The sequence below is a fragment of the Fringilla coelebs genome (assembly GCF_963513975.1).
Source record: "Fringilla coelebs genome assembly, chromosome: 1".
Classification (NCBI taxonomy): domain Eukaryota; kingdom Metazoa; phylum Chordata; class Aves; order Passeriformes; family Fringillidae; genus Fringilla; species Fringilla coelebs.
In genome coordinates this window covers 105,917,765-105,943,936 of record NC_140028.1, presented here as the reverse complement: position 1 = coordinate 105,943,936, position 26,172 = coordinate 105,917,765, and the positions used below count along the sequence as shown (strand labels likewise).

Below are 26,172 nucleotides of genomic sequence, written 5' to 3'. Positions count from 1 at the left end.
TTTTATACACCTGTGTGTAAAGATTTGTGCCAACTCACTTAAATAGTGGGATGAAAACCATATACAACTGAGGCAAAACTGAAGACTGGTGACTCTAGCATCTGTTTCCCTAGAACATGAATGACCACCTTCATTCATGATCTTAACCCTCCTTCAGTTTTTGTAACTGAAGGAGGGTTAAGATCCAGGGAAATAATGAAATATTCAAATTTAATATCTCTCAACACGTACAAAGCTCAGATCAGAATTTCTGTTCTACGCTTCCAGTATAGATTGACATATGGGTATAAAGCTCTACAAGCAGATAAAAGATAACCCATTAAGCTTAAAGCCCATAGAAACAAAACAAAACCTCTGGAATGCCTATTCCATTTCAGTTTTCAATTTACCATCATTGAGGCAAATAGAAAGAAAAAAAATAACCTGCTGCCTTTGTGAAAATCCCACTCTTCCAAGAAAAATATAAGCATAAGACTGAAGATCAGATCAATGCCTGGTGGCATCTCGTGTAAGTCAATGGACCTGTGCCAATTTGGTCTGGCACCAAGCATTTTAGAAGACATATGAGCCCATCAAACCAAGTGTTTTCCAATGCAACCAATTAAAGCTACCCCAAGATAGCATTTTTTTTCAGCTTCTGCATCCTCCCAACTGCTGCCAGCATGCCACAGCTCTCACTGAAGCCTACTCACTCCTCTGTTGCTGGAACTCTTATAGCCTGAGAATCTGAAATGCCTCTCCCACATAGATCATCCCCAAGCACTGACGACGAGCAACAGTTCTCTGCACCATCAGGTCAAAAATCCAAGGCAAGCACGGCTTCGACTGCAACACGAGTTTTTCCACCTCAGGCACCACTGGGGTTGGAACCCCTCAGACAGACTGATCCAGTGCTTAGCAGTTATAGGCTGTCTCTCTCCCTCCCTCCCTCCCTCCCTCCCCAGCCCCCTCCTTTTATCTGCTAATGCACAGGGATAGACAAGCAAAAAAATCCCTTCAAACAAGGTTATGGGAGAGAGAGGAACTCCATCACAGACAGTGTTTGCCTAACACTGGTGACTAAATTTGAGAGGTTTATGTTGTTTGAACTGTATCCCTGGGGTGCTAACAAGAATTGAAGTATCATCTTAAGAGTTAGAGTCACCTTAAAAGACAATGTTCTCCTATGCTTTCACATCAGCAATCATTAAATAAAGCAGAAGGCAGTAGGTATGGAATTAAAAACCCTCAAAGGTGCAATTAAGCCTCATTTTGATGCATCCCAAAGGTGTTCAAAATGACCAGCCTAGAGCCAGGAACAACCCATGCCCAGGTGTGCAAGGGTCCAAGCTTTCTCACAGATGTTTATGGAATATCTTAGCCTAGATCAAAGCATCCACCTTCAAGATGGGGAGTGGGCACATCTCTCTGCCTAGACTGCCATACGCAATGGGATTTTCAGCTACACCAGTGCTAAGTAAATACAAATGAATGATACAAGACCCTGGGGAAGGTGGCATAGCAACAAAATACCTTCCTCATTGAAGAAAAAATTATTCATTCTTGTCACTTTCATCACTGCTGAACAAAAATAAGAATTGCAATAATAGCTAACAGTTATCTCTTCTTTGCATACCTTAGAAAACTGCATTTTTTTTCTAAGCCCAGAGCCATAGAATGCCTGGGGCCATCATTTCAATAAAAGGTGACCCAAACACCCCTGGGAAATACAGGGAAGAGTGACTTATATCTGTGTCATCAGAAAAAGCAATAAGTCAAGCTTAATAAGGGGTCCCTCCTGCATTTGTTATACATCAGGTTAAACACTCAAAACTACACAGAGGAGTAGTATTACACACACCAATATACACTCTCCCTGTATTGATGCACTGAATTCTATATTCTGTATTTTTTTTATTTATATTGATCCAACAGCTCTTCAAAACACTGACTTTTTTTTTTTTTTGGCATCCACTCTGAGGCAATGCTGATTCCTTTAACTGGAGGGATAACCTCCATGTACACACCTTCCTGCCACAACTTGCAAGGCAAAAGCAAAGCTGACCAGTTAAACCAAATCTAAAGAAATTTACACCCTCAGCCTGAGATTCCCAGGCAGCAATGTGACATCTAAGCAGTTCCTAATGCTGGGAAATGAAGCTGTGTGTTAAGTTCTAAAACGAACACAAGATACCAAAAATGGATCCCTAAAATTCAGCCAGCTTTATACGATGTTTGTTCCGAGTTTGGTTACTATAAAATACCCGATACACTTGACAAGTTCAGGAACAGGGTGAAAAAAAAAAAAGTTTTTTTCTAAATCTTTTTTTTCCAATTTTCTGCCATTTCTCCTATGTATTTTCACAAACCAGATAAGATGACTACAGTCCCTGAGAGGGTTAAGCAGAGACAACCATGAGCTCCATGCAGCAAAGCTCCCTGTCACGATAAAACATGAACAACGCTGAGCCAAATCATGGCTGGTGTAAGTAACCCCAGAGGGTTGCAGAGGGACAGATTTGCACACACACTTCCCTCCTCTTTCTAAATATACTGCTTCTGCTTTACAGAATCAAAAGCAGAGTCCCAAGAGGCAAAGAAATCAACTTCTAACACATGCCCCACAATGGCGAAAAAGGAAACTCTTCACACTTTTCATGTACTCACAGCTTTCATAAACAAATAGGAAAGCTTTTGAATTGAATGTAGTTTCAACAAGCCTTCGAAGAAGAATAAACCAATTTGAGAAAAAGAGAAAAGGTACAGGAGGGGTAGGAAAAGCAATGACTTTTTTGTGCTGAACAGTGATGAATGATGAGCAACTCGTGTTTTCTCGGCTCAGGGTCTGAACTGGCATTTGACAAATCACTATAATAACACACCTGCTATTATTATACTGACACCAGAAATACTGGTGACTTCATACTGGGCACCTCAGACTTTTGCGCCTGCAACATTCTGCTCCATGTGGTTTGCTTTCCTTTTCAAACACAGGGGTGATCTGAAATACCCCGAAGAACACAGCATCCTTCCACAGACTGACCTCAATTAGGCTAAAAAAACCACGCAAGGCAATGCAAACAGCTAACTAGTTTTGTCCGATGCCCGAGACCATTCGGAAGAACACATCTCGCCGCACAAGACACGAATCCGAGGAATCCTTCGGGCTATCTACAGTCGCTACCAATTTGCTTTTCGCCGATCCTCGACACCACCACCAATCGCTCCATGCCCAGCCTGAAACAGCAGGACAAAGTACACGGCTTTACTTACAGAGATCTCGTAGCTCCATCGTTCCCGATGAAAAATTCACCTCCCACACGGCAGCGAGCGAATGACTTAATGCTGCCTTCGGCGGGCGGCACCGTGCGCACGGCGGGCAGCGGCGGATGCTCGGCGGCGGGGCTCTCGGCGGGGCCGCGCTGCCGGCGCGGCCATGGGAGGCGGAGGGAGAGGCGCTGCCCCCGGCCGCGCACCTTTGCCCGCCGCGCTGCCCGCGCCCAGCTCCGCTTATGTGCCGGGCGCCCGGCGGGCTCCCATTGGCACGGGCGGGCGGCGGCAGCCAATGGCAGCCCACTCCCGCGGCAGGGAAACTCCTGCCCGCTTATTTAGCATCTCGGGAGACCGTATTTCCGAGGAAGAGCGCCGCTTCCCTCGCATCCTGCCATCGCACGGCGGGGATGGGCAGAGCAGAGATCCCCGTCTCTGGGGCTCCCCCCGCGCCGCCCGCTCGTTTTGTCTCAGAGCCCGGCGCTCACCCGGAGAAAGCGCTGATGGGGACCCCGGCATCCGCGTCCACCTTGGCGGGGGCCGCGGGGGAGCGCGCCGGAGCTCCACAATTACTCGCTCCATCGCCATGGAAACAGCCTGGATGCAGCGGGCTGGATTTGTGTAGCACATCTGCTGCCAGGCTCATAATCAACTGCAATATCATCTTTTCTCCCTCTGCTCTCGCTGCTTATTTGATTGTGAGTTTGCTCTCTCTTTTCATACATGCTGGGAAAGTACACGCAGACAGAGCTGTGTACACAGTGACTTTCTCCCTGTGCAAACACGTCAGGACACACGTATGTGTGTGCACACACCCCAGGAGTACTCACTTGTATGCATGCTAAGGAGGTAGGTACACTCTCTGCGTTCCCAAATCACACAATCATAGTATAGTTAGAGATCCATTACCTAGTTCCAAGCCCTCTGCCATGGGCACGGGTAGCTTTTATGAGTGCTGGTTTCTTGAAGTTCCATCCAGCCTGGCCTTGAACACTGCCAGAGATGGGGCATCCATCTGTCCGTGTGTCCCAGAGCCTCACTACCCTCACAGTAAAGAATTTCTTCCTAATATCTAATCTAAATAAATCCCCTTACACTTTAAGGACATTATGCCACTCCATGCCCTTGTAAAAAGTCCCTCTCCAGCTAAAGAAAGTGCTCTAAGGTCTCCCTGGAGTCATCCCTTCTCCTGGCTGAACAACCACAACTCTCTCAAGCCTGTTGTCATAGGAGAGGTGCTCCAGCCTTCTGATACTCTTCCCTCTTTTGGACTTGCTCCAACACATAGTACACCTTAGTCACATTTCAAGTTTAAGTAACTGACCAACAGAAGACAGGACTACTGTAAAAATACTGTATTTTGCTTTCCAGTTCCATATATTGTATCTCTCCAAAACAAGGGGAAAATCTGAGACAGCTTTTAGGAAACCTCTAAAAATGCATCTGGCACCCACAGACAGTGACCTGAGTCTTCATGCAGCTAACTCTACCCTGGGTATTTCCTGTCCTGTTCAGGGCCTGATGAAACACACCACTAAGAAGTCTTTATGCCCAAAGGGTTGACAAAAACTCTGTCCTGACCTCTGACAATATAAGGAAGGAGAGATCATTGGAAGAAAGGAAGCAACACTGGAGAGAAAGAAAAGATTCCCAAGCTACCAATGCAGTAAGCAAAGGGACAGTTCGGCAGTTAGAGGAATTTTCTGGCTAATCCTCAGACTTTCTCTGGGACAACTGAAAAAAAATAAATTCATCCTTTCCATGTTTCTGTTTCTGAAACTGCAAAATTAGGAGAAAAAACAAGTTCACGCATTTATATTAAAAAGACAGCTTAAGACAAACCACGAGACACTGACATACTATTATTATGGTGTTAAGAATTTTAGATGGAAAAAAATGACAATCCATTCTTTTTTCAGGAACCCTTACCTACATTTGTTTGACCAAAAGAAGATTAAAATAATTAAAGCCCTTCTTTAAAAACCCTCAATATTTCTATATTGCACTAATAACAGCATTCCACTCCATTTCCCATGGCAAATAGAGGTAGATCCATCTCCTTGAACAATAAATGACACTTCCTGTTAAATGGCTTTTACCTGAGCTTTTATCCAGAGTCCAGGAAGGTCTTCCAAGCCTCAAGAGCAAGACCGTAAGAGAAAGCTACTCCAGAGATTTGGCTTTCCAGGGCATCTGTGACTCAGTCATAACTCTTGACATAGAAAAGGGCTTCTGAGAGAACTGTATTTGTACTGGCTGAGGATGCCATAAGGGTTCACTTCTGGCAATGCTGCACCTCCGGCTTTTCATTTGTCTTTGGAGCAACACCATCACCATAAGGATTACCCTGAGCTTGCCAGCTTTTGTGGTCATTCTTTCAGTTCTGAAATATTCAACTGTGGAAAGATATTCAGTGTGCATTTTAAGGGAATGAGGGCTAATTAAAAAGCCTAGATTGACTTACAGAACTTGCTGTGAAAAAAAGCAGTCTGTCCCATTCCATCCCTCTCCCACCCAAATCATACAGGGGAGAGGGTGGTCTGGGAGGGTGGAGCACTCTCTGTCATTTGTTCATGAAGGGTGAAACACTTCAGCAGTTTCAAGGTTAGTTTTGCTAGCTGTTATTGTCATGTCATGGACCGGAAACATTGTCAGCATGTAGAGCTTAAAATAGTCATGCAAACCAACAAGTTTAAATTCTTTTGGACAACAAAAACCAAATAGCACATTCCTAGGAGGTCTCTGCAATTAATATTTTTTTAAGCCAATATTAAATTGAAGAGGTTCCTAATGAAATAAATTGTTCCTTCCTGCCATGTGATACACAGAGTTCAAAACTCTTCAAGAGGCTGTCCTTTGTTAAACAAAGCCCCACTGCAATCAAAAAGAATGATTATCAGTGCAACTTTGATGTATCTGGAGAAATTTTCCCTTGGCCCAGTTTCCAAAACTCCCATCTGCATTTCACATGCTGACAGGGAGAAGACTGTGTCCCAGATTAGGGCAACCAGTCAAGAACTCAGAAGACCCATTTTTAAGGTCTTTTATTTCACAGGAAAGGAGTAAAGTGACAGAGATCTCTACTTCTGATGACAGCAAGCCACTAGATTTAAGGTTATGAAATCTCACCTTTGTCTCTTTATTTTCTTAGCAATCTCCCCTGCAAATTGCATTTCTTTTCCTCACAAGGTTGTGTTGTGAGAATAAACACACTAAGAATTTCATTGCAATCTAAAGCAGGACAGGACACAGATACCTAAGAAAGCTTTTAAGGGAGATCAAAAATTCAAGGCTAGAGAAATCCAGGCATTTCAAAGCAGCATAATAAATAAGATTTGTGAAAAAATCTTCTAAGATAGCAGGATAAAATGATGCTGTTCAACTAAAAGGATAAAAGATTTCCAGGAAGGCTTCACACCAAAGCTGCTACTTGTCAATCCGACAGCAGCTCCTGCCAGTATTCTGTCATGGGCTAAGACCTGTTTGTGTGTGGGAGCTGAGGAACAATCAGTGATGATATAATGCTTACTCATCCTTCCAGATCGTGGGTTTTTCTTTTTTTAGCCTAGATACCTAAAGGGGAAGATGGTTAACCTGCTAAGAGTTCCCCAGTCTTAGACTCGATGGTTGGCTGCCAGTGCCATTAATTACCTGTTAATTCTGAGTAAACTCTCAAGCCCTTTCAAAAGTCCATTTGTAGAAGCAGCTGATTTGCACCAGGAACAGCTAGTTCTATTGATTTATTCCAGGGAGACCTACACATTTCCCTTTCACAGCTGTATTCTTGAAGTGTCAATTAGGACCTATCTGTAGATAATACAATCACGTATTTCAGAGACTTCCAAGGCCATTTTTCACATTTAGTTTGGTTTTTCCCAAACCTTAGTATCAGAAAACCTCATAACTCTTATCAGGAGATCCCTACACTTTATTTCAAATGAACAGCTTTGAGGGTTTGGTTTGGTTTTTTTTTCCTACTACTACTGCATCAGAAAGAAATTTTTGCATAATAACAAATTAAAATAAAAATGCTGGGCCAGAGCATAAAGAGACATCTATCTTGTCTGCCATTTAAGACAGCTTGACTACAAACCGCAAAGCTTATCTGACTAGGTACACACAAGTGATATATAAGCTGCTGAAAACAGTCAGTAACACAGCTTTGTAAATCAGATTAGACATGACCTTCAGAGGTGATCTGCCACCATAGCACCCAGAAGGTCTCTGTGAATTACAGAACCACAGAACCTTTCATTCTGCAAAGCATTTCCACCATCCAAGCACCAAGGAGTGCGTTCAGTGTTCACTACCTTCCCCTCTGCTTTGACCACAGGGAGCATCCAAGTCTCCTCCTGCACCACCAGGAAGGTTGCCCTCATTCTGAGGATGCATTCACATGTTAAAAGACTTCAAAGACGTGCATTAAATAAAATCTCCACTTGTCTTATATAAATGAAATCAGAGCTTTGTAGAATTTCATACAACAGTCCTGGACATACACAACACTTGTCTGGATGATGACTGTCTAGGGGTGTTGAATTTGCAATTCTTCTTTATCTTCCCTGACAACTGAAGCTCTTCAGCTAAGCCAAAGACAGCCTACAAACAATCCTGAAATTGGCTACAGGAACTGACATGAATATTTCTCAGTTTTCCTATTGCTAAATGATTACATGTAGTCTGAGTAGTGAAAGGAGACTTCCTAGTCTAGACAACATGACTGTAGGCTCCATTTGCACCTCCAATGTTAACTCCAAGAAGATCTGAAATGCCTTGTATTTGATACAGGTCCAAAATATCCACATCTTAGAAAAACAAAACCCAAAGAACCAACTAAACAAAAAGAAGAAAAGCACCACAACTGCATATAAGAAACCTAGTCTGAAAAAGGAAGAAACAGAAACTGGGTTGCTTAGAGAAAGACTATTCTGTCACAGTGAACAAATTCGGAGTTGCATAGTTTTTGATACACGCACAAAGAAAAAAAAAGAAAATTATTTCTAACCTTGACAGTGGGTACAGCAGACAAACAGCCTCAAGTGATGTTTAGGTTTGGCGGCAGTGTCGTATACAATCATAGTTTGTCTTTGGATAGCTATCATATTAAAAAAGCCCTTAAAATACACAAGCCCCCGCAGCTGTCTGCAACCTTTAAGTCTTGCCATTTCAAACACACATTGCAATCATATAACATGAGAGGGCACTGAAAAATTTCAAATCAATTATAATAAATCCAGACAGTAGACAGCAGAAGGTTTCACAGTACATATCATCAGCTTCAGGATTCCTCACATTGCACTCTTAAATACAAAACTGCAAGAGGCTCAGAAATCACCTTGTGAGTTTTAAAATTTTCAGTACAGTCAGACCATATAAGCACTATCTGCCAAATCTATCACATATTCTTCATCCACTGTCAGGGTTAGGATTTTCCCTGCTCCCTCCTTTGCCCACATTGTTCAAATGCATATCAACATTTTGTATCAAAACCCGTTGGAACGTACTGAGAGCATTTTCGGTCATGTCATTGTAATCTCAGTTCTCTCATTCAATCACTCTGTCTGGAGCATGCATGGCCAGGACAGAACAATTTCACATCACTGCAGCATTTTGCCTTCCGTCTTTAGCTACTTCTCCAGCTCATGCTTTGCACAGGCTGCCAAACAAGCAACAGCAGCCAGGTTTATCTTCAATCCAAGCAGTCTGAGACTTCCATTTAATGCTTGGTTCTCCGTAGGAAGGGCACTGTGGAATGTACATCGTACTAACACTGTTGAAACAAATTATGCCCCTTAGGTGCTCAGTCTTGCCTCTCTTACAGGCATGCATGCTCCCCCTCCATCTTATTCATTAGTGCACTGTGGTTTTCTTCTTCTGGAAGATGGTAGTTAAATCTCTACTCAATCATGTCAAATGGCATCAGAACGATTTCTTTAGCTTTTCTTATTTTAACAAAACCAAAGTGCAATAGGATGGACAAAATAAAGGAAAAAGTCATCTGTCTCAGTTCTCTGAACTCAGTCTGACACTGTCATGGCTCACTGTTTAAATAATGATGCATGAGTTTTTAATATGTTAATTACACAAATAGGTACTTAGGAACTACTTAAACAGAAGATTATTTACCCCATTGACTAGAGAAACCCATGTGTCAGCACATCTGCTGCACAGGAAGATTAAATCTGTTCACACAAAACTCATGCTCTCCCTTGCTAATGGAGAAGAGATTAGTAGTGTGAGACCTGAAGCAGGGGCTTTGGGTTTTATCCAGCAGACCCTTAAGACTGTCACAATGGATGATGCCAGCAAACATCTCTGGATTTACTTGTCTAGGCATTCTGGAAAAAGAAATGAGAATTTTATTGAAAAGAGTTTTCCATGTGTGTGTTTTAATTTTAAAAGCTTCTGCTGTATGTTATTTAAGAGTAACAATCAGACACCCAGCAGATTTCAGAGAGAACTGTACTGCTGTGAGTGTGCACCTTTAAGGCCAGACTGACAATGCTAGTTGATGATGTTTAGAAAGAGTACACTGAAAACAACTCAATTACAGAGCTATCTTTGCCTTGGTTCACCTTCCCAGCTGCTGCTGAAGGATCTTCAGACTATTATTTTGATAGCTGCTGATGAGAGCCAATCCATGTTTTTCCCATCCCCTTAGCACTTCTTTTGCATTCCAGGCTTGCATGGAAGAGTAAGTGTCAGAAGGCTCTGGTGGTGCAGAAAGGGATTGCCAAGACTACGGCTAATGTGAAGAACAGAAAACACGAGTCCAGTTTCCAGGTCCAGCAAGCACACAACAAATTTTCCTGAGAAGAATGTGTTCTGTCTGCTTCCACCTCCTGCAGGAATGCTCACATAAGCTGAATGAACAGTTAGGGCTGTTTACCATGGAGCTATTGCAAGCGTGCACTTAGCTTCAGCTAGGAAGGGCAATGTCCTCCATCCACACCCTCATAAGGTAATTCGGAGCACACAAAATGAGCTACTGATGCTTCTATTCTGTGTCAGCCTCTGGCAGCAGGCATCTGTTCCTGAGGATTTCAACGTCTCCCTGAGCTGGGCTTTGCAAACATCCCCTTCTCAGAGACACTAGCAGCCACTTTTTCAATCCCTGTACATGGAAATGTGCAGCCAAATATACATACCCCAAACACGTGTCGCATGCACAACAGAAGCGTGCCCACACACGCCCATTCACAGCCAAATGCAGTATAAATAACCTCACTATATAAATAGCCTTGCTTAAATGAAGTCTCTTGCTTAAATAAAGCTAGCATAAATACTCTTTCTTTATGCTGCCTGTTTCATCTCATGTTTAAGTCTGGAAAGTGGCAACTCTGTTGGAATGACTGGAGAAACTCCACTCAAAGTCAATAGATAAAAAGGACAGGTGAGCTCAGCATCATGATATCACTGGTGAAGATTTCGTGAAAAGAATAAAAGGCAGGCAACTTCCTTTTTCACATGTCTCTGATGTCAAGATAGATAAATATTAGTAACACAGGCAGTAAGGTATTGCAAACAATCAGAGGAGATCCTCAAGCACGGAAGCAGCAGCCTCCACAAAACTAAAGTAATAAAAATTAACCTTTCATTCTCTGTTTAAAAAAAGTGAGAAAAAAAAATATTAGAAAACGAAAAGTAACTTTTTCCTCTTTCTCGGCATCTTTAGAAGGACACCAGATGACTGTCCATACTCCTCACTATGCTCATGTCTGTATTCATCAATATGGTTTTATGGACATTTTCTGTCTTATCCTTTTCAAAACATTTCAAGAAGCTGTTAAGACTGCTTTCTCTGAAGATGGGTGGGAAGGACCGGCTGTCAGAAAGGACTCTCTGAACCTCCCTGCAGCAACCCTGCTTCACATTCAGCCCACACACCAGGCCCAGCTCTATCAGCATTCTGGCTCACTTTGTCAGGGCTGTTGCATCTGCTCAGAACTTCCTTCCCGCTAATGAGCCTCCCTCTAATTGATCTTCAGAGTACACAGTTCTTCAGGCTCGGCCATCCCCGAGCTGGAGATGCTGACAATGCTGCCACATGGCAATTGCCATCGCAGAGACAAGCCCCACCTTGTACTGTCTTTGCTCAACCCTCTGCTCTTTGCACATGGTAGGTGGAATGATTACTTCACCTTCCATGTAAAGAGACAAATTCATAAAGGTCAAGCAACGCAGGGGCAGTTGCAACAGTGGGTACAAACTCCAAGTTTTCCTTGCTCTTCATTACCCAGCCTCTGAAACACAAACATTTCTACAGTGCAAAGCCAGTAGTATTTCTACCTGTTACATTACTGCTTTGTTCAGGGTTGGACCATTTTCATTCCATTAATGCTTTCCTTTAAAAACATTTCAGAATTGGTTTTAAAATAAATAAAAATAGACGTTTAAAAATATTTCAGTCTTCCTTAATCATGCAGGGATATATTTTCAAAGCCGTATGCCAGGAGTATTCCACGTGACTCCCATTCATGTTAAAATTAGAGTCACCAGAATAAACCCCATATGCTGCTTTGAAAAGGTACTGCAATGTGTCCAAGGAAAATTTTTGCAGCTTAATGCTGCTTGTACAATTTTTTGCCTGCTTTTCTTCTTTTGATTTATAAATAGATTTTTAACATCCTTTTTTTTTTTTAAATAACACTTTGTACTATCTGGAAAAACAGAGAGAAGGGATTTGCTGGTTTTCTTGGTTTCTCTGAAGCTGTTTTATTTTAAAATTATAAGTTTAATCAGAACAGCTTTGCTTTGTAGGTTGCAACTCTTTTGGAAGCTTTTTTATAACTCTTTTTTTAATACTGTCACTGTGGACAACCTTTCTACCCAAGCCACAGCCTGCAGTGAGGTCTGGCTGCATTCCACACCTGAGCTATGTTCCTTTCAAGTGGCACTCAACATTTCTGTGTTAGCCAGAAACTAATTTTCACATCTGGACAGCGGGGAACTTTTTTCCAGAAAGGCCAAGGCACAGTCTCTCCTTGGCAATAAGAGCACTGCTGCTTCGTGCTGGAGCCAGGCACCATGAACATACAGGTTTCTATATGCAAGGTCCTGTCTTACTTTCTGCCCAAACAGAGCATCTCTAACACCTGTGGCAGCCACAGAAGCCCACCCCCACAAAACCAGCTGCAGTGCTGGGCTAACTGTGGGCACAGTGTGCCCTGGTTTGCCTTGGCAAGCATTGCTAACTCTGGGCTCACGTGTGCTCATACTGGTAAACACTGGTGGATTATTAAATTTGTCATTTATGACTGCGTTCTTTCTGGTCATTTCAAGAGAGAGGGAAAGAAACTATTTCTGGCAGCTCTGGTTCTCTCATAACTGCTCTCAAATTTTGACTGCTTCTAACTGTTCATGAGAGATTGTGCATAAAAAGACTGTGAATGCCATCTCTTCAGTTTATCCTCATCCTTCTTGCTACTGTCTCAAATTGCCAAACACTTTCATTTCAGCCATTGACACCAAAGGTGCAGCAAACACTGCATCTAACCACTTAATTACTTTAACCTTTAAAAGATGTAAGCAAAGGGTAAATATTTTGCTTTAATGTGGAAGATGCTTTCACCAGAGAGGGGAAAAAAAAAGTAAAAGTCTCCTTGCTAACAAAATTGTGTATCATACAAGAAAAGAAATCATTATATAATTGTCCTGTCATCAAAGCACTGACAAATGACATGTGGGCTAAGTTCCCATCTCTACCACTAACTTTTCAGGCAACATGCAGAAAGATATCATTTATACATCCTTGTTATCCTGCTAAAAATCACCTAACATCACCTTTCTGCTCTCCTTTTTTACCCACTGTATATTCTGTCAATTTAAATGGTGTTATTCTTTTGGTCATAAACCTGTGCTTAAAAGAATTACCTGAAACTTCCTGGGATGGTGAAATGACAGCTTGCACCTGAAGCTAGAACCTGTAAACAATGGAGCTTTAGCAAAAGCAAGGTTTTGGTATAAGATAAGCACTTAAAAAAACCCCAAAGCCTAAACAGGCAGCCACAAACAGCAAGCATCCCCAAAACCAATCCACTAGCAGCCAAACATGGCTCTGCAACTTCTACACACATTGCCTGCTTTAAGTATTAGGGTTCAAATGAGCTTAGAAGTTACTGTGGTTAGAGAAGTTACCATGTCAGCTATGCTCTCATATAGCCAGTGGTAACCATTTAGTAAAACATACTTTTGTAAGTGTTGGCAAGAAAATTTTGAAGAAATGCTTTCAACATCACGTTTCTGAAGGGGCTTGAATGCCCCCGAGTAGTAGCAGCTCAGCTGTCAGAGCTAAGACAAGTGAAAACCGCTTTAAAGGGATCACTGCAGTTGATGGGGAAAGCCTGACTTCTTAAAGGGGCCACAGAATCCATCACAATTATCTTTTATGCTTTATTTAACATTAGGAAAAATTTATGAGCTTGGCTGATGCTCCATCTGAATTTGTTTCAATGATGATTAATGACATGAATTACCACTTCTTCCTATTTGGATAAGATATCCTACTGCATGAGAAAGTGTTTTTTACCCATAAAACTACAAAATAATTTAGGTTGCTAGACAGTTCTAGGCATTGAGTTCTGCAGACACAGCAAAGCTAATTTCATACCTAAGTCAGGTTCCTCAGGGCAGTTCTGGGCAAGTTTTGTTTTTCTCCAGGGATAAAGATTTTATAATCTCTCTATGCAACCGGTGTAAGAGCTGCACCAGTTTCGGTAGTCAGGAGTGTTTCATCCTTACAGACTAACGGTTTTCTTCATTGTGACTTCTATTCTCATCTATCTCTGTGTACTTCTCAGAAGGGTGTGCATCTTCTCCTCATCCTTCTTGTTCTAACAATGGCAGAAGGTACAACCGGATCCACCCTCGATCCAGCCTTTTCCAGGATCAACAAACCTGGTTCCTTCACATTCCCTTTGAACACCACATGCTCCATCCTCCTTAATCATCTTGGTAGACTTTCATCAGTTTCTCCCCATTTCTAGGGGAGAAAACTGGACAGTCTTCCAGTTGCAGCCTCATGAAGGCCAAGCTGGGGGAAATAATCCCTTCCTCTGCCATGCTGGCTGTGCTTTAGCTAATGCAACCCAGTGTGCAGTTAGTCCACACCACACAAGGGTGCACTGGTGATTCATGGTACTCATCAGCCCAGAGACCATCCTACAAGCAAGCACCTACAACGATATTTGTACAACATGAAATTAGCCTTTCTGAATCCTCAATTTCCTTTGCCAGTCACCCATCCTCAGCTTTTAGTATCAAAGAAAATATCCTCAGAAATTAATATCAAAACCCTGGCCATCATAAAAATCAATACAAGATACTGAAGTGTTACTCTAGTACTAAAATCAAGAAGCGTAGAGAAGGAAATTTGAATCATCAAACTCTTTCAAATTATAATAACTAAAGCAAATTGAGCAGCTATGAAACATCCTGTTCTCTGGAGCTTAAAAGCATCAAGCAATAAAACACCTTTAACCCATGCAAAGGTAAATTCGTTTTATGGAGATATTTTCTTTCTTTTCTCCTAAAGCAGAGCCACCAGTTTAAAGATTTTGCCTGGTACTTTAAAGATTTTACACAGCAAAGGGCCATTCAGGCCGTGTATATAACTGAATCCATTTTCAGGACGCACACATAAAATATCTTTTACCTGAAGTCCATCTCCCAGATTGGTGGAGACAGTTCTTTTCTCTAAGTAAATTAAACTTTGAAGCCCACTTAGGCTAGATAAAAGAGTATCTTGCTCTCTGCCATCATTATTAAAATGCTGTAATTTATACCACTGCTTCTGAGGTAAGACTTTTTTGTCCATATGGATCAATTTTTAGGAAGAAGAAATGCATGTGCGTATGTAATTCTGACTTTACAATTTTAACAGCAGCCTTCAGCTTTCTACCACTGCTGGAAATACATAGCTGCCAATAACACCCATCCTGGCTCCAAAAACCAGCTTCCAATATTCTGTGACCTGAAAGGGTCTTCTCTGATGTCTTGACAATCGTGGCTGCCCAAAGCAGTCATTGGGTGTCCCCAGCTAGGACGTGAGAAAAGCCATTAACACCCTCCTTAAGGCAGGTGGATGCACTATGAGGCATGCCATTGTTCCAAGGAAAGAGGACAGGTGGAAAGTAAGTCTGGGGGAATCAGTACTCCAACCTTCAACAGCATTGTTAAAGATTGGAGAACTGATCATGGAGAGAAGGTAAAGAAATAGAGACAGAAATTCAGTAAGATTGCTACATAAGGTAAAGGAACAGAGAGAAATTCAGTAAGATTGCTACCTCCAGTCCTAGCTTTCAAAAAAAAAAAAAATCACATACAGGCCTTAAAATGAAGAAGAAGTATCAGTTATATGACAATGAGATCAAAAGAGAAAATCACTGGAAAGAAAGCAGCCTTTAACAACTTCCAGATCCCCAGGGAAGGTAACAGTCCTTTAACAATTTCCAGAAACCTAGCTTACATAAAAATGAGTTTTTGGAAGGAATCTCAGAATCTTGACAGCTATGAGATCACATTCTTTATCTCACACATCTGATTTTACAAAAACAAAGATGCTTCATTTTTCCACTTGGTGACTTTAGAGATGTTATTTTCACTATGAAGGGCTGGTAAATTGCTTCTGAAGAGGCTGACAATGTAACAATGATATGGTGAGGTCTGTGGTTTCCTTTGGGCTCTTGGTTAAGTACAACAAAAGTTCTAGGCAGCATGTACTAGTCAAGCAAAATGGATAGAACTGCAATTTTTGAGCTCTTGCTGTTGAGATTCTGATCAGTCAGTTTCCCTGAGATGGAAAACTGATGCTTGAAATCTGAAGACAAGTCTTCAGAGAAAAAAATTGCCATAAAATTCAAAGCATGCATGAAAGCTATTTTTCCAGATACTTTCAAAGAAATCTTTTAGAAGCAGACTTGACATTCTTGATGCAAGGATTGGTTCTTGAGCATTTCCGTTTCATGGCCATGGCACGAACATCTTCAGCTGACACAGCAAGACCTTCAATCATCTACACAAATGTCTTTTTCAAGGATCCTGATACTTGTTCCCTCACCTCTCCTCATTGTTTGGGTTGATATACTTTCATGGGATCAAATCTGTCTCCATTCCTGTGCGCAGCTTTCAAGGTGATATTCCTCAGCTTTCATATGTGTTACTGAGGGCCTTGCTTCTCTGCTTACTATGACCAACATATAAAGGCAACTTGAGGAACTGGGATGGAACCTCCCAATAAATCGCATTTTAGTCATCAATAAATCCGCAAGATTTTTTGCATACAATTCAAATCCACAGTGAAGAGGGGAAAGGGCAAAGCAAAAAGAGCCTTACCACCTTCAGAGCGCACACAACACCTTCCATCCCCCAGTAAGCTATTTAGCTCTCAGTGGAAACGCGGCAGAGCCCAAGTTCACGTGTCTAAGCTTCACTGCCATCCCAAATAACAGCCGCCTCTCCTGTGGCCTCAAGGCCAAATACTCTGTGGGGCAAAACCTAACACTGCCTCCAGAAAGGAGGCGCTAAACCCCTCACCCCCTCCATTTTCCCTCTCATCCAGCATCTGGGAACTTGACAGCAGCTCCCATTAGCACACCAGGGCCAGTTTAACCGGTGACCACCTGATAAAGGTAACCCACAGAGGGCCAGCAGAGGCAGGTACCTGTGTTGGCCCAGTGTGCACGGTGTGGATGTGGACTGAGGTGGCTGATGTGGGTAAAGGAGAGGAGGGCAGAGCCCATCTGCACCTGCACACCATCCTCTCCTTCCCTCTCACGCTGCCTCCCAGCAGCCCTCCCTCCCATCTGCCTCTATCACAGCCAACCTCAATTTGCACTGGTGCATGGGTAGCAGGATCAGCTTGTCAGCTGCTGGCCAGTTACCTCATGTGCTAAAAATAGAGACAGGCAGCAGCACCACTGATGGGCAAACGCCTCTTTAATGGTGACTGACACATTCAATCAAGACAATACGTGCGATGTAAGGTGCAAACAATGAAGGGCATGAGTGTAAGGACAGATGAGACAAAAACAAATAAGCACCCTGGCTTTGCTTACGAGACATATATGAAAGATTTCTGCTGCTCTTTTCAACCACGGTGCTATTTACATTACAATTACTTAAAGCAAACCAACAATAATACAAGCTCTTCTGCTACTCCAAGAGAGGCTATAAAAATCTCATTGTCAGCTGCATCATTCATCACGATAACCTCATTTCAACTGAAACAAAATATCTGAGACATCACCTCTCCCCCCTTCCTTCCCTTTTTTATTTGCCTATAATAAGGTCTATAGTCTGGGGAGCTCTCGGGCTGAATTCCATGCATTGTGATTCACAAAATGAAAATCTGGTATTATATGCCCACTGACATTCACATCGGCAGCAATTCATGCAGCAAAAAGCCATATGCCATGCACCTCTGATTTAACTGTACTACAAAAACACATCCTAGAAAGAATAAATAAAAATACAGAGACAAGAGTGGTTCCTGGGATCTGATTATTATCCACACTTTTGGACAGGAATGACAGGGGCAATATCACAAAATATGCTGTTTTGGTGACAGTTCCAGTTAGGTTATATCATTTCCCTTCATGACTAACACACTCGACATGCAACTGAGGCATTTTTTTCCAGTGCAAAATGTTTCTGTGGAGTAGAAAAAGAGTGGTTAGCACAGATAACCTACACTCAGTGTTTCTCCTCTGGTTATCGGGCTTTCCTCTCAGTCATCTTTTTGAAGGCTGAGAAAGTTTATTGGTTTGATCAGCACCCACTGAGATGAAAATGAAGAGTGCTTTGAAAGTATGAAGTACCAGCAGCTTTAAAAATTATCATCTCCAGGGTGTTACTCAGACCTGCATGTATTTACAGAAACACACAGACTTCAATAGGAATCTGGGGGATAAAATCTCCTCTGCCAACAATGGCTAGGCTTTCCACAAGTAGGAGATTCCAGTGCTGAAACCAACACAGTCTTTCATCACTGGGGAAAGGACAAGACAAGCTGCTGGCCAAGGAATCAATTACATTAACATACTATTTTCTTGTTTTAAATAACAGATGTTTTGTTGAGATGTCGTTCCCTTTCCTTGATTTTTGGCTTGAAGAATCTGTCTCTTTGTTGGTGCACCCATCCAGGCATATAAATGGACCAAAATCAAGCTTGAAAATTATTTTCCTTTTAAGGCTATGCCCTTCATGAAATCATTGCACGTGTGACCACTGGAGAAGGACTGTTCATCTGTAACTGGATATGACCCTACTACTAAAGACTTCCAAAGCCTTGTGGCAAAGACAAAAAATAGTAAAGACACTGTTTCAAATGAAAAATGTCTTTGAACTAGAAAAATAGTTCATAAGCTACAAAGTGCAGAGAAAGGGCAAGTTAGACTGCTTCATTATGCAGTCTAAGTGCTTAATTTTCACAAATTAGTTTTTTAAATGTATTTGCATTCTTGACAATGCTAGTTCAGACTGAAAATTTTTCAGGAAGCAACCATCTAGATTTAAAAATGTGATACTGTTGTTCAATTCTTTTGAGCTTGACAGCCCTGTTTTTTTGGGGTATGAATACTTAAATCTGATTTTTACAGACTGATGCCTCAGTAAATGGAAAGATGCCTCTTCAGCATCTTAAACACCCCTTCTCAGGTTCCTGCAGCCAGGAGCAGCAGATGAGTGCTGTGGGACACATTTGGAGATCTGACAGGTGGAGATAAATGCACAGAGAGGGAGAAGACTAAGCAGAGCCATTCCTAAGTGAGCAGCTGATGAAGGCATACATTTGGAATATCTAGGCCACAAAAAGCATAGAGGGAACACTGACCAAACGCTAGGGAAAGGTCATAAACAGGCTCTCTCTGCACCACATTCAATTGCACTGTTTGAAAAAGACCATTCTGAAGGAAGAGGTTATTGATGGAATAGACCTGACTATTTTTCTGCACCCAAATTATGCTTTCTAAAAGACTTCTACTATATGCGAAGGGGATAATTTCTTCAATTAAAAAGTCTCATTTTCTCTGTAATCTATACAGCAGACTTGCAAAATATTAATTGCCACAAATTTTTTTATAAATTCATGCATTTCACAATTAATGATACAACATATTTATAGCAATTATCTGTTTCCAATAAAAGTTAATAAAGTGCTATTGGCCTCAGGTGTGAAAATGTGGGATTTAATTTGTGCTAATCTGCCCCAGCCTGGGGAATACTGAATTCATTCTATGTGAGAATAATTTATTTGCAATATCCCTGAGTGATATAAACAAAGCATTCTCAAGGGAAGGTGCAATAAAGCTAACAGAGAGGTGCAATCATTCCACTAGCCTGGTATTTCCCAACAGTAAAATCCAAACAGAACAGCCTTCCAAAGCTTCTCCCAAAAGAAGTTAAATTCATCTGCTTCAGATCCATAAGAAAACAATAACGCTTTGGAGACCATCTCTGAAGAGCTATTTACCATCCCTTTCCTTTCTTCTTTCATTGCATTGAAAAGGAGGTGACAAACATGTTTAAAGACTGACCAAGGGATTTTACTTTCAAGTTTGTCTGAATTACTTTTCCTCTTGTTTGAGGTAATGCTTCTTTCATTTTCTGAAGCCACCATTTGCAATCCTTCTCCAAGCCTCCCTGTGCAGCTGGGTGGGGGGAAGAGAGGCAGAGAGAGAGAGCACCCCTTTGGGCTGGAGCTGCTGCTGCATCTGTGGCAGGGTGATGGAGGAGGCTGGAGCAAGTGGCCAGACATCCTGGTTGTGATTTTGACCCTGCAGCTGCTTCACTGCCAAGGCACTTCAGCTGCGGGTACCTTTGCCTCCTTTCTGTGAAGTGTGGTTTATCAAGACTCGGCCAAGCTGGCAAGGAGCAGAGAAGTGCAGAATGTTAGTGCCCCTAGAGGAGATCACTTCAGCACGGTGGGGACCTGCTGCTCCCACAGAGTGAGGCAAAGCCCTATCACTTCCAGGCCAGGCACAGAGCTGCCATGGCAAGGACTAGCATTAGGACCACAAGGCTGCAGCCGAGGGGGCATTTTGGACAGGAGCTATGCAGAGTCTGCTCCTCCAGTCTCCCCAGTTTGCAGTGGACCCAGCAAAGCTGGTGACAACTCCTCTGCCACTGTTCCTCTGACCCTTTCAAAATGACCCCCTAGACCTTTGCTTCCTCATGGGTAACTCACATTACCTGATAGTGGGTTTGGCCCACCACGCATTTTCACACAAACCACAGCTCACACAAGTTTGCTCCTTAAGAGCTTGTCCTTGAACACTTAGTCATATTTTTAACCCAGCCTTCCCCAGTTATTCATCCCTACAGCTGCCAAAAACACAACAGCACCAGAGAAGCTGAGAAACCTGTGGCATAATTTCCAAACCTCCACTGAGGAAGGAAATGGCATTTTTCATTTTTATGTTACGCCTGGTTACCTTTTCTGTTATCTTGTCAGTGAGCAAGGAAAAATGTTCGTAGAGCCTGAGCATGAGCCATAAACATCTTTTGTGGTTATCAAATGCCTCTGTGTTTGCCTTGCTATTTAATTACAGGACTCACGTAGGGCATTTATTGTTTGCATCTGTTGCTGCTGTGAACAATGTCTACTCTTCTGATCACCACAAAGGCAGTTTGTTATGTGCATGCCTGTCAGTGACATGTTTTATCAGCTTGCTGAGCGGACCCCCCTGCTGCAGGGGGATCCAGTGCTGCAGCTTGGTGCGTCCCTGAAATAGCCAGATACCACAAGGGCAGTTCCTCAGCAGGTTGCCACTGTGAAATGGATACTAGCTGAATGCTGAAACCAGGGTTTTTTTGAGGTTTCTGAGAAGATTTTTCTTATTACAAAGTATTTTCTTCTTCTTCTATATTATGCAATATTATTACATATTCTCATTACAAAATACGTTTCCACAAAACATTTAAAAGCTCATGTTTTATACCATGATGATTTCAAACACATGTCCAGAGGGCAAATTAACTAAATCTCTAAGTAAGAAGAAAAATGCATTGGCAGCATCATTAGCCAACCTTATCCCACTTTCCTATTCCTCAAACCTGTAGTTTTAGTGAATGCAGTAGATTTTGTTTTCAAGCACCTTTTATCACAGTACTTACAATTTTTTCAGTTTCGGTTCCTCCAATTTAACTTTAGCCACATTGGAATGATAATCTGCATATTGGTATGAGTAGTCATTTTTAATCATCTAAAACCCAACAACTATGCAAATACTAATAAAAGTAGCCATATTGTGCCCATTCTCTATAATGCTGCTTCAACAACCTGCTAGCCAAGTCAAAAAAAATTTGTCTTTTTCCTTCCACACTGGGACTGGAAGCAGTTATTTTTACTCTTAATCTGTTTTTTTTAAGATGGTACAACACTAGGTACAGAATTAGCAAATTGCTCATTCTGTTCTGCAGGTTTAATAAGACAAGTTATGGCTGCAATTAAAATAATCCATTTGCTCACCCTTCCTCCTATTAGCATATGAACTTCAAACCTATGAAAAGCAGCTGACTGAAATCTCTGGAAAACAGAGTTAAGGGCATAATCTTGTCCCCTATAAAATGTCCTACTTGCTGTCTCCTTGTATCCCAAGAAACAATACGTGTACTTTACAAGATGACCGCTGAAGAGATAGCAATCACAGTGTAAATCCACATTAGAGCAATCCAGGTACATTTACTAAAGTACATCTAGTGGGAATCAACAAAAACTTTTCCTTCGGGAGTATGCTTTCATTTGGCCCCATGGGAGGAATTTTACTGTCCAGCAGGTACTTTGAATTCCACCTACTGTTTTGTTTAAAAAAACAATAAACCCCAAACCAATTTAAGTACTTCTCAGTCTGTGTGGCAGTAGAGTCTGAATTCTCTGAGCAGAGTGTAGGGTGGTCCCTGAGAGATGGAAATCTGACTTATGGGCATCTACTTAAATAGGCAGGCTGCTGATGAAGGTTTCTAGATGCTGGATGTGAGATAACTCAGGCCAGCTTTCTTACAGTCAGCATTGACTCCAAAAATCAATACACAACACTCTTCTGCTTTAATAAAACATGTAGAAGTATGCAAAGCTTGGAGATTATATTTTCAAAGCCATAAACCATGCTGCCTGCTCACAAATTACTTTGGAGAAACTTGTAAAGTGTCCTTTGATCATCTGTAGGCTCAAATAAAAACAAAAAGGTTTCAAATGGAATTGTTGCCACTTGCATGTCTATCTATACAACTGCGTCTTAATTTCTCTAGGAAACTCACAAAACATGAATTATGCATGTCTTAAAATGTTACAAAGGCATAATATAAGCTTAGCTGTCTGTCTGAATTATTCTATTCAGACATCTACTAGTAGATAGAGAGACTGAAAAAAAGGTTTTAGGTCTGACATTGTCATACTATCACCATAGACATCGAAGGACTTTTTCTCATGCAAGAGTTGACAAAACATGTGTCTTTTAATGAATAAAAATTGGGTAAAGCATGAGATCATAAATAGCTCACTAAAATACCATAAAATTCTTCCAACTGTGAGCAAAGTGTGGTTTAATTATTTTTGAAACTTTAAAAATGAACAAACCTATGTGGAATCTCCACACCATAAACTGAAGAAACATGATGGCACGGTATGCCATTTTGTCATCGAAAGGAAGTCTTAATATGTGCCTTAAAGAACCCTGGAGAGTAGGCACTAAAACCTAAGGGGAAATTCAATCACCTCTCCTCTTTTAGTGCCTGTCATTCCCCAATCCAAAGAAGAGGAAATAATTCTCTGTATGTTCACACAGACCTCCTACAGACCCTCAATGTACAAGTTAATGTGATTAATCAAAAGTTTGAAATTAAACTAAAAAGCTCCTTTTCTTCAATTATGATTAAATATCAAAGCTAGCAGTCTAGATGTTTTAGCAGAATGCCCAGGTCTCAAGAGTAACCAATCAATATACTGAGAGTGTCTAATTTTGTGTTGGAAGTTTTAAGGAACGAAGGGACAGAGAAATGAATAAAACAAATGATCCCATCAGGCAGGGGGATAGTAAACCATAACAAAGTGGTGTTTCATACACTACCATGACAATCAAGTTATTGAACTGAAAAATAGTAACACAAAGAGAAGATGGAAGTTTTGGTTTTTTTTTTTCACACAAGGAAATTACTGCATCTTGTGAGGTCTGGTCTCTTCCTGCTCACCTCTGAAAGGACAGGCTGCCAAGTTTTCAAAAGGGACTGCACAGAAATGGTACCCTAGCATGCAGGGAAGATGCACACAGAACACTAACATGCTGTGATCACCAAAGCCTCTTGCCAGGTAAGGATGACAAATGGAGGTGTTTAGTTTGGTAAAGCCACAGGCTGCACTGGCTGCTGTCTCCCACCAAGCAGATGGGTAAACCTTGGGTACCACCATGTAATGTGTCAGCCCCCACAAGCCCACACAAGAACACAGTTTGCTTCACTCACAGATCCCTTCAGATGTTTATCAGCTGAGTAATTCACATCATCACCACATGTCATTTGAAGTGGATAAGAGCACAAAAATTTCCTTATGACTCTAAGAAAGGATTTAGATAAGCAAAACATAATTAGAGAAGTGTTAGAAATGAGAGACTCGAGAGCTTAGCATTCCCTCCCCTTTCCAGAAATGCTTAAAAAATCAAGAGTGATTTTGCAGGCAGAGATCCTGGGTTCAGGATCATGCAGCACAGTGCCACCACCAGACACAAACCCTGGTAAGCACAATGGCAAATGTTTCAGATTTGCCCCACAGAGTTAAGAATTGCCCATGTCTTCGATGACACAATGCCAATGTTACTGACCCTGGCAAAACTGACAGGTGAAGTCACAGGACTATCAGCAAGAGAAAACACAAGTAGCAAACTAGTCATATCAGACAAAAAAATTCCCTGATCTCCTATGAACCTCCACAACAATGCCTAACACTGCAAAGTAAATTTCTTTGTTTTCCTTTTAGGGTGACCTGGGCTGGTGCCAGAAATGGAACCATTCTTTATCTGAATTCCCTAGGACTTCTAATAATTTTTCAACTCAAGTTGTGGGAAATTATGTAGACAAATCCTTCTTCTACTGAGATAGAAGGCCTGTAAGTAATAGGCAGCTGTTAATGCATTTATTTAAAAAACCCACATATTATGAATTACTCTTTATAAAGTTGCTTTTTAAGCTCTTGATTTTAGCAACTCTATATGGTTCAGTGAATTATCTTGCTACTGCTCCTTCTGTGTTCCTGGATCATTAGGGAGGAGAAAGCATGTCAGAAATTCCATGTAAGAACAAGGCTCTAGGTCATCTGGCTACAACAGCGTGGATATTGGACTTCTTTTCTCTCTTTAGCCAGGGTGCTGCCAACTAACTTGCCTGAAAGAGCTCAACAAAGGTTATTGCTCACTATGACCTAAAAATTCACCTTCACTCTGAAGTAGAAAATGGACATTGGGACCACTTCAATACTAGACAGTTCCAATTAAAAGTCAGGTATGATCATTCCTGCTGACTCTAACATAACATTTGAGTCTGGTGACTTCAGAGCACTCGTAAGGCACGTGCTGACAGAGCACGTCCTAGTCAACTTTTTCATTCCCAACCAACAGTTCTAAAACCAACAGCTCCCAGGGAGAGGCTCAAGATCCAGCCAGAGGATCCCCATAAAAATAAGGATGACAGCTGGCCATAAAAGCATGAGATTGCCATTCTTAGAAAATGCCAGAGATACTATTCAGCCTCATGGTAAATTGGGTAAAAATTGGATGTCTATGGACCACTAAGATATACCTGTTCTTTATTGCTTTTTTGAGTGTCAGAAGATTGACTGAAGCTTCCAGAATTCTTACTGAGGAGCTTTTTTGTTACATTTTTTTTTCACTGGTTTTGAAAGGGGTTTTTTGTTTGTTTGGTTTGGTTTGTTTTGGGTGGGTTTTTTTTGTGTGTGTGTTTTTTTGTGGTTTTGGGGTTTTTTTTGTGGGTTTGGTTTGTTTTGGGTGGTTTTTTTTTGTGTGTGTGTGTTTTTTTGTGGTTTTGGGGTTTTTTTGTGGGTTTTTTTGTGGTTTGTTTGTGGTTTTTTATTTTTTCTGTTTGTTGATCAGTTGGGTTGGGGTTTTTTGTGGTTTGATCGGTTGGTGTTTTTGTTTGTTTGTTTTTTTGTTTTTGTTTTATCAGCCTAAGCTGCACAGCACTCTGTCATGATTGTGTCCATTCTTGAATATTTTATCACTTTAGTGCTCACATGAAATGAAAGGGATGCACAGAATTATCACTGCAGTACTCTTTCTGCATTATTTACAACCTTGGAGGCTGCAGCACTTCAGCATAATATTGCTAACATAAAAAGGCAGAAATTTCCCCTCAAGCCAGGATTTTAGTCTCGTAGTCTGCAGTGCAACATGACTGAAAAAGGTCTATGAACCTCCTTACATCTCCCATCCTCTATCCATAACTTTCTAAATGCTGGCATCCCAAAGTGTAAAGCATCCAAAAAGATAAATCTCTAGGCTTTCACCAGAATGGGAATTAGTAAATCCCTGTGCCCCTAGGGAAGAATATATGGCATTGTTTCACCATTCTGCCCAGTTATTCCCACCCTGCCCTTTTTCTTGCCTTGTTAAAGTCCTCTGAAGTTGCCCTCATTTCCTTCCATGTCTTGTTCAAAAGCTGAATGCAGATACAGAAGAACTCCTCAAAGGATCTGTCATGGGTGAAGAACATGGGGTGGAAATCGTTGCAGGTCTCACTGGCTAAAAACAGAAAAACAAGGCGTGGTGGAATAAAACATGCACAGGCAGTAGCTTCAAAAAATAAATGTAAAATACAATCAACCATGAAATTTAGAAAGTAGTGTATTTGAGTGAAATCCCAGATCTTGGAGCTAAGGATGTCAAAACACTTGGTCTACAGTCTTAAAGACAACAAAACACA

The 26,172-nt window shown here is 41.5% G+C and overlaps 1 protein-coding gene across 6 annotated transcripts in view; it reads right to left on the bottom strand.

Moving 5' to 3' along the window:
* Positions 1-24,944: 24,944 nt before the first annotated feature.
* LOC311161455 (engulfment and cell motility protein 1) overlaps positions 24,945-26,172 on the bottom strand; it is a 199,370-nt gene continuing 198,142 nt past the window's right edge. For all 6 annotated transcript variants that reach the window (XM_084219036.1, XM_084219033.1, XM_084219034.1 and 3 more), the window contains one exon: positions 24,945-25,991. In XM_084219036.1, coding sequence (XP_084075162.1) covers positions 25,828-25,991 — 164 coding nt within the window. In that variant the 3' untranslated portion in view covers positions 24,945-25,827. The remainder of the gene's footprint in view (positions 25,992-26,172) is intronic.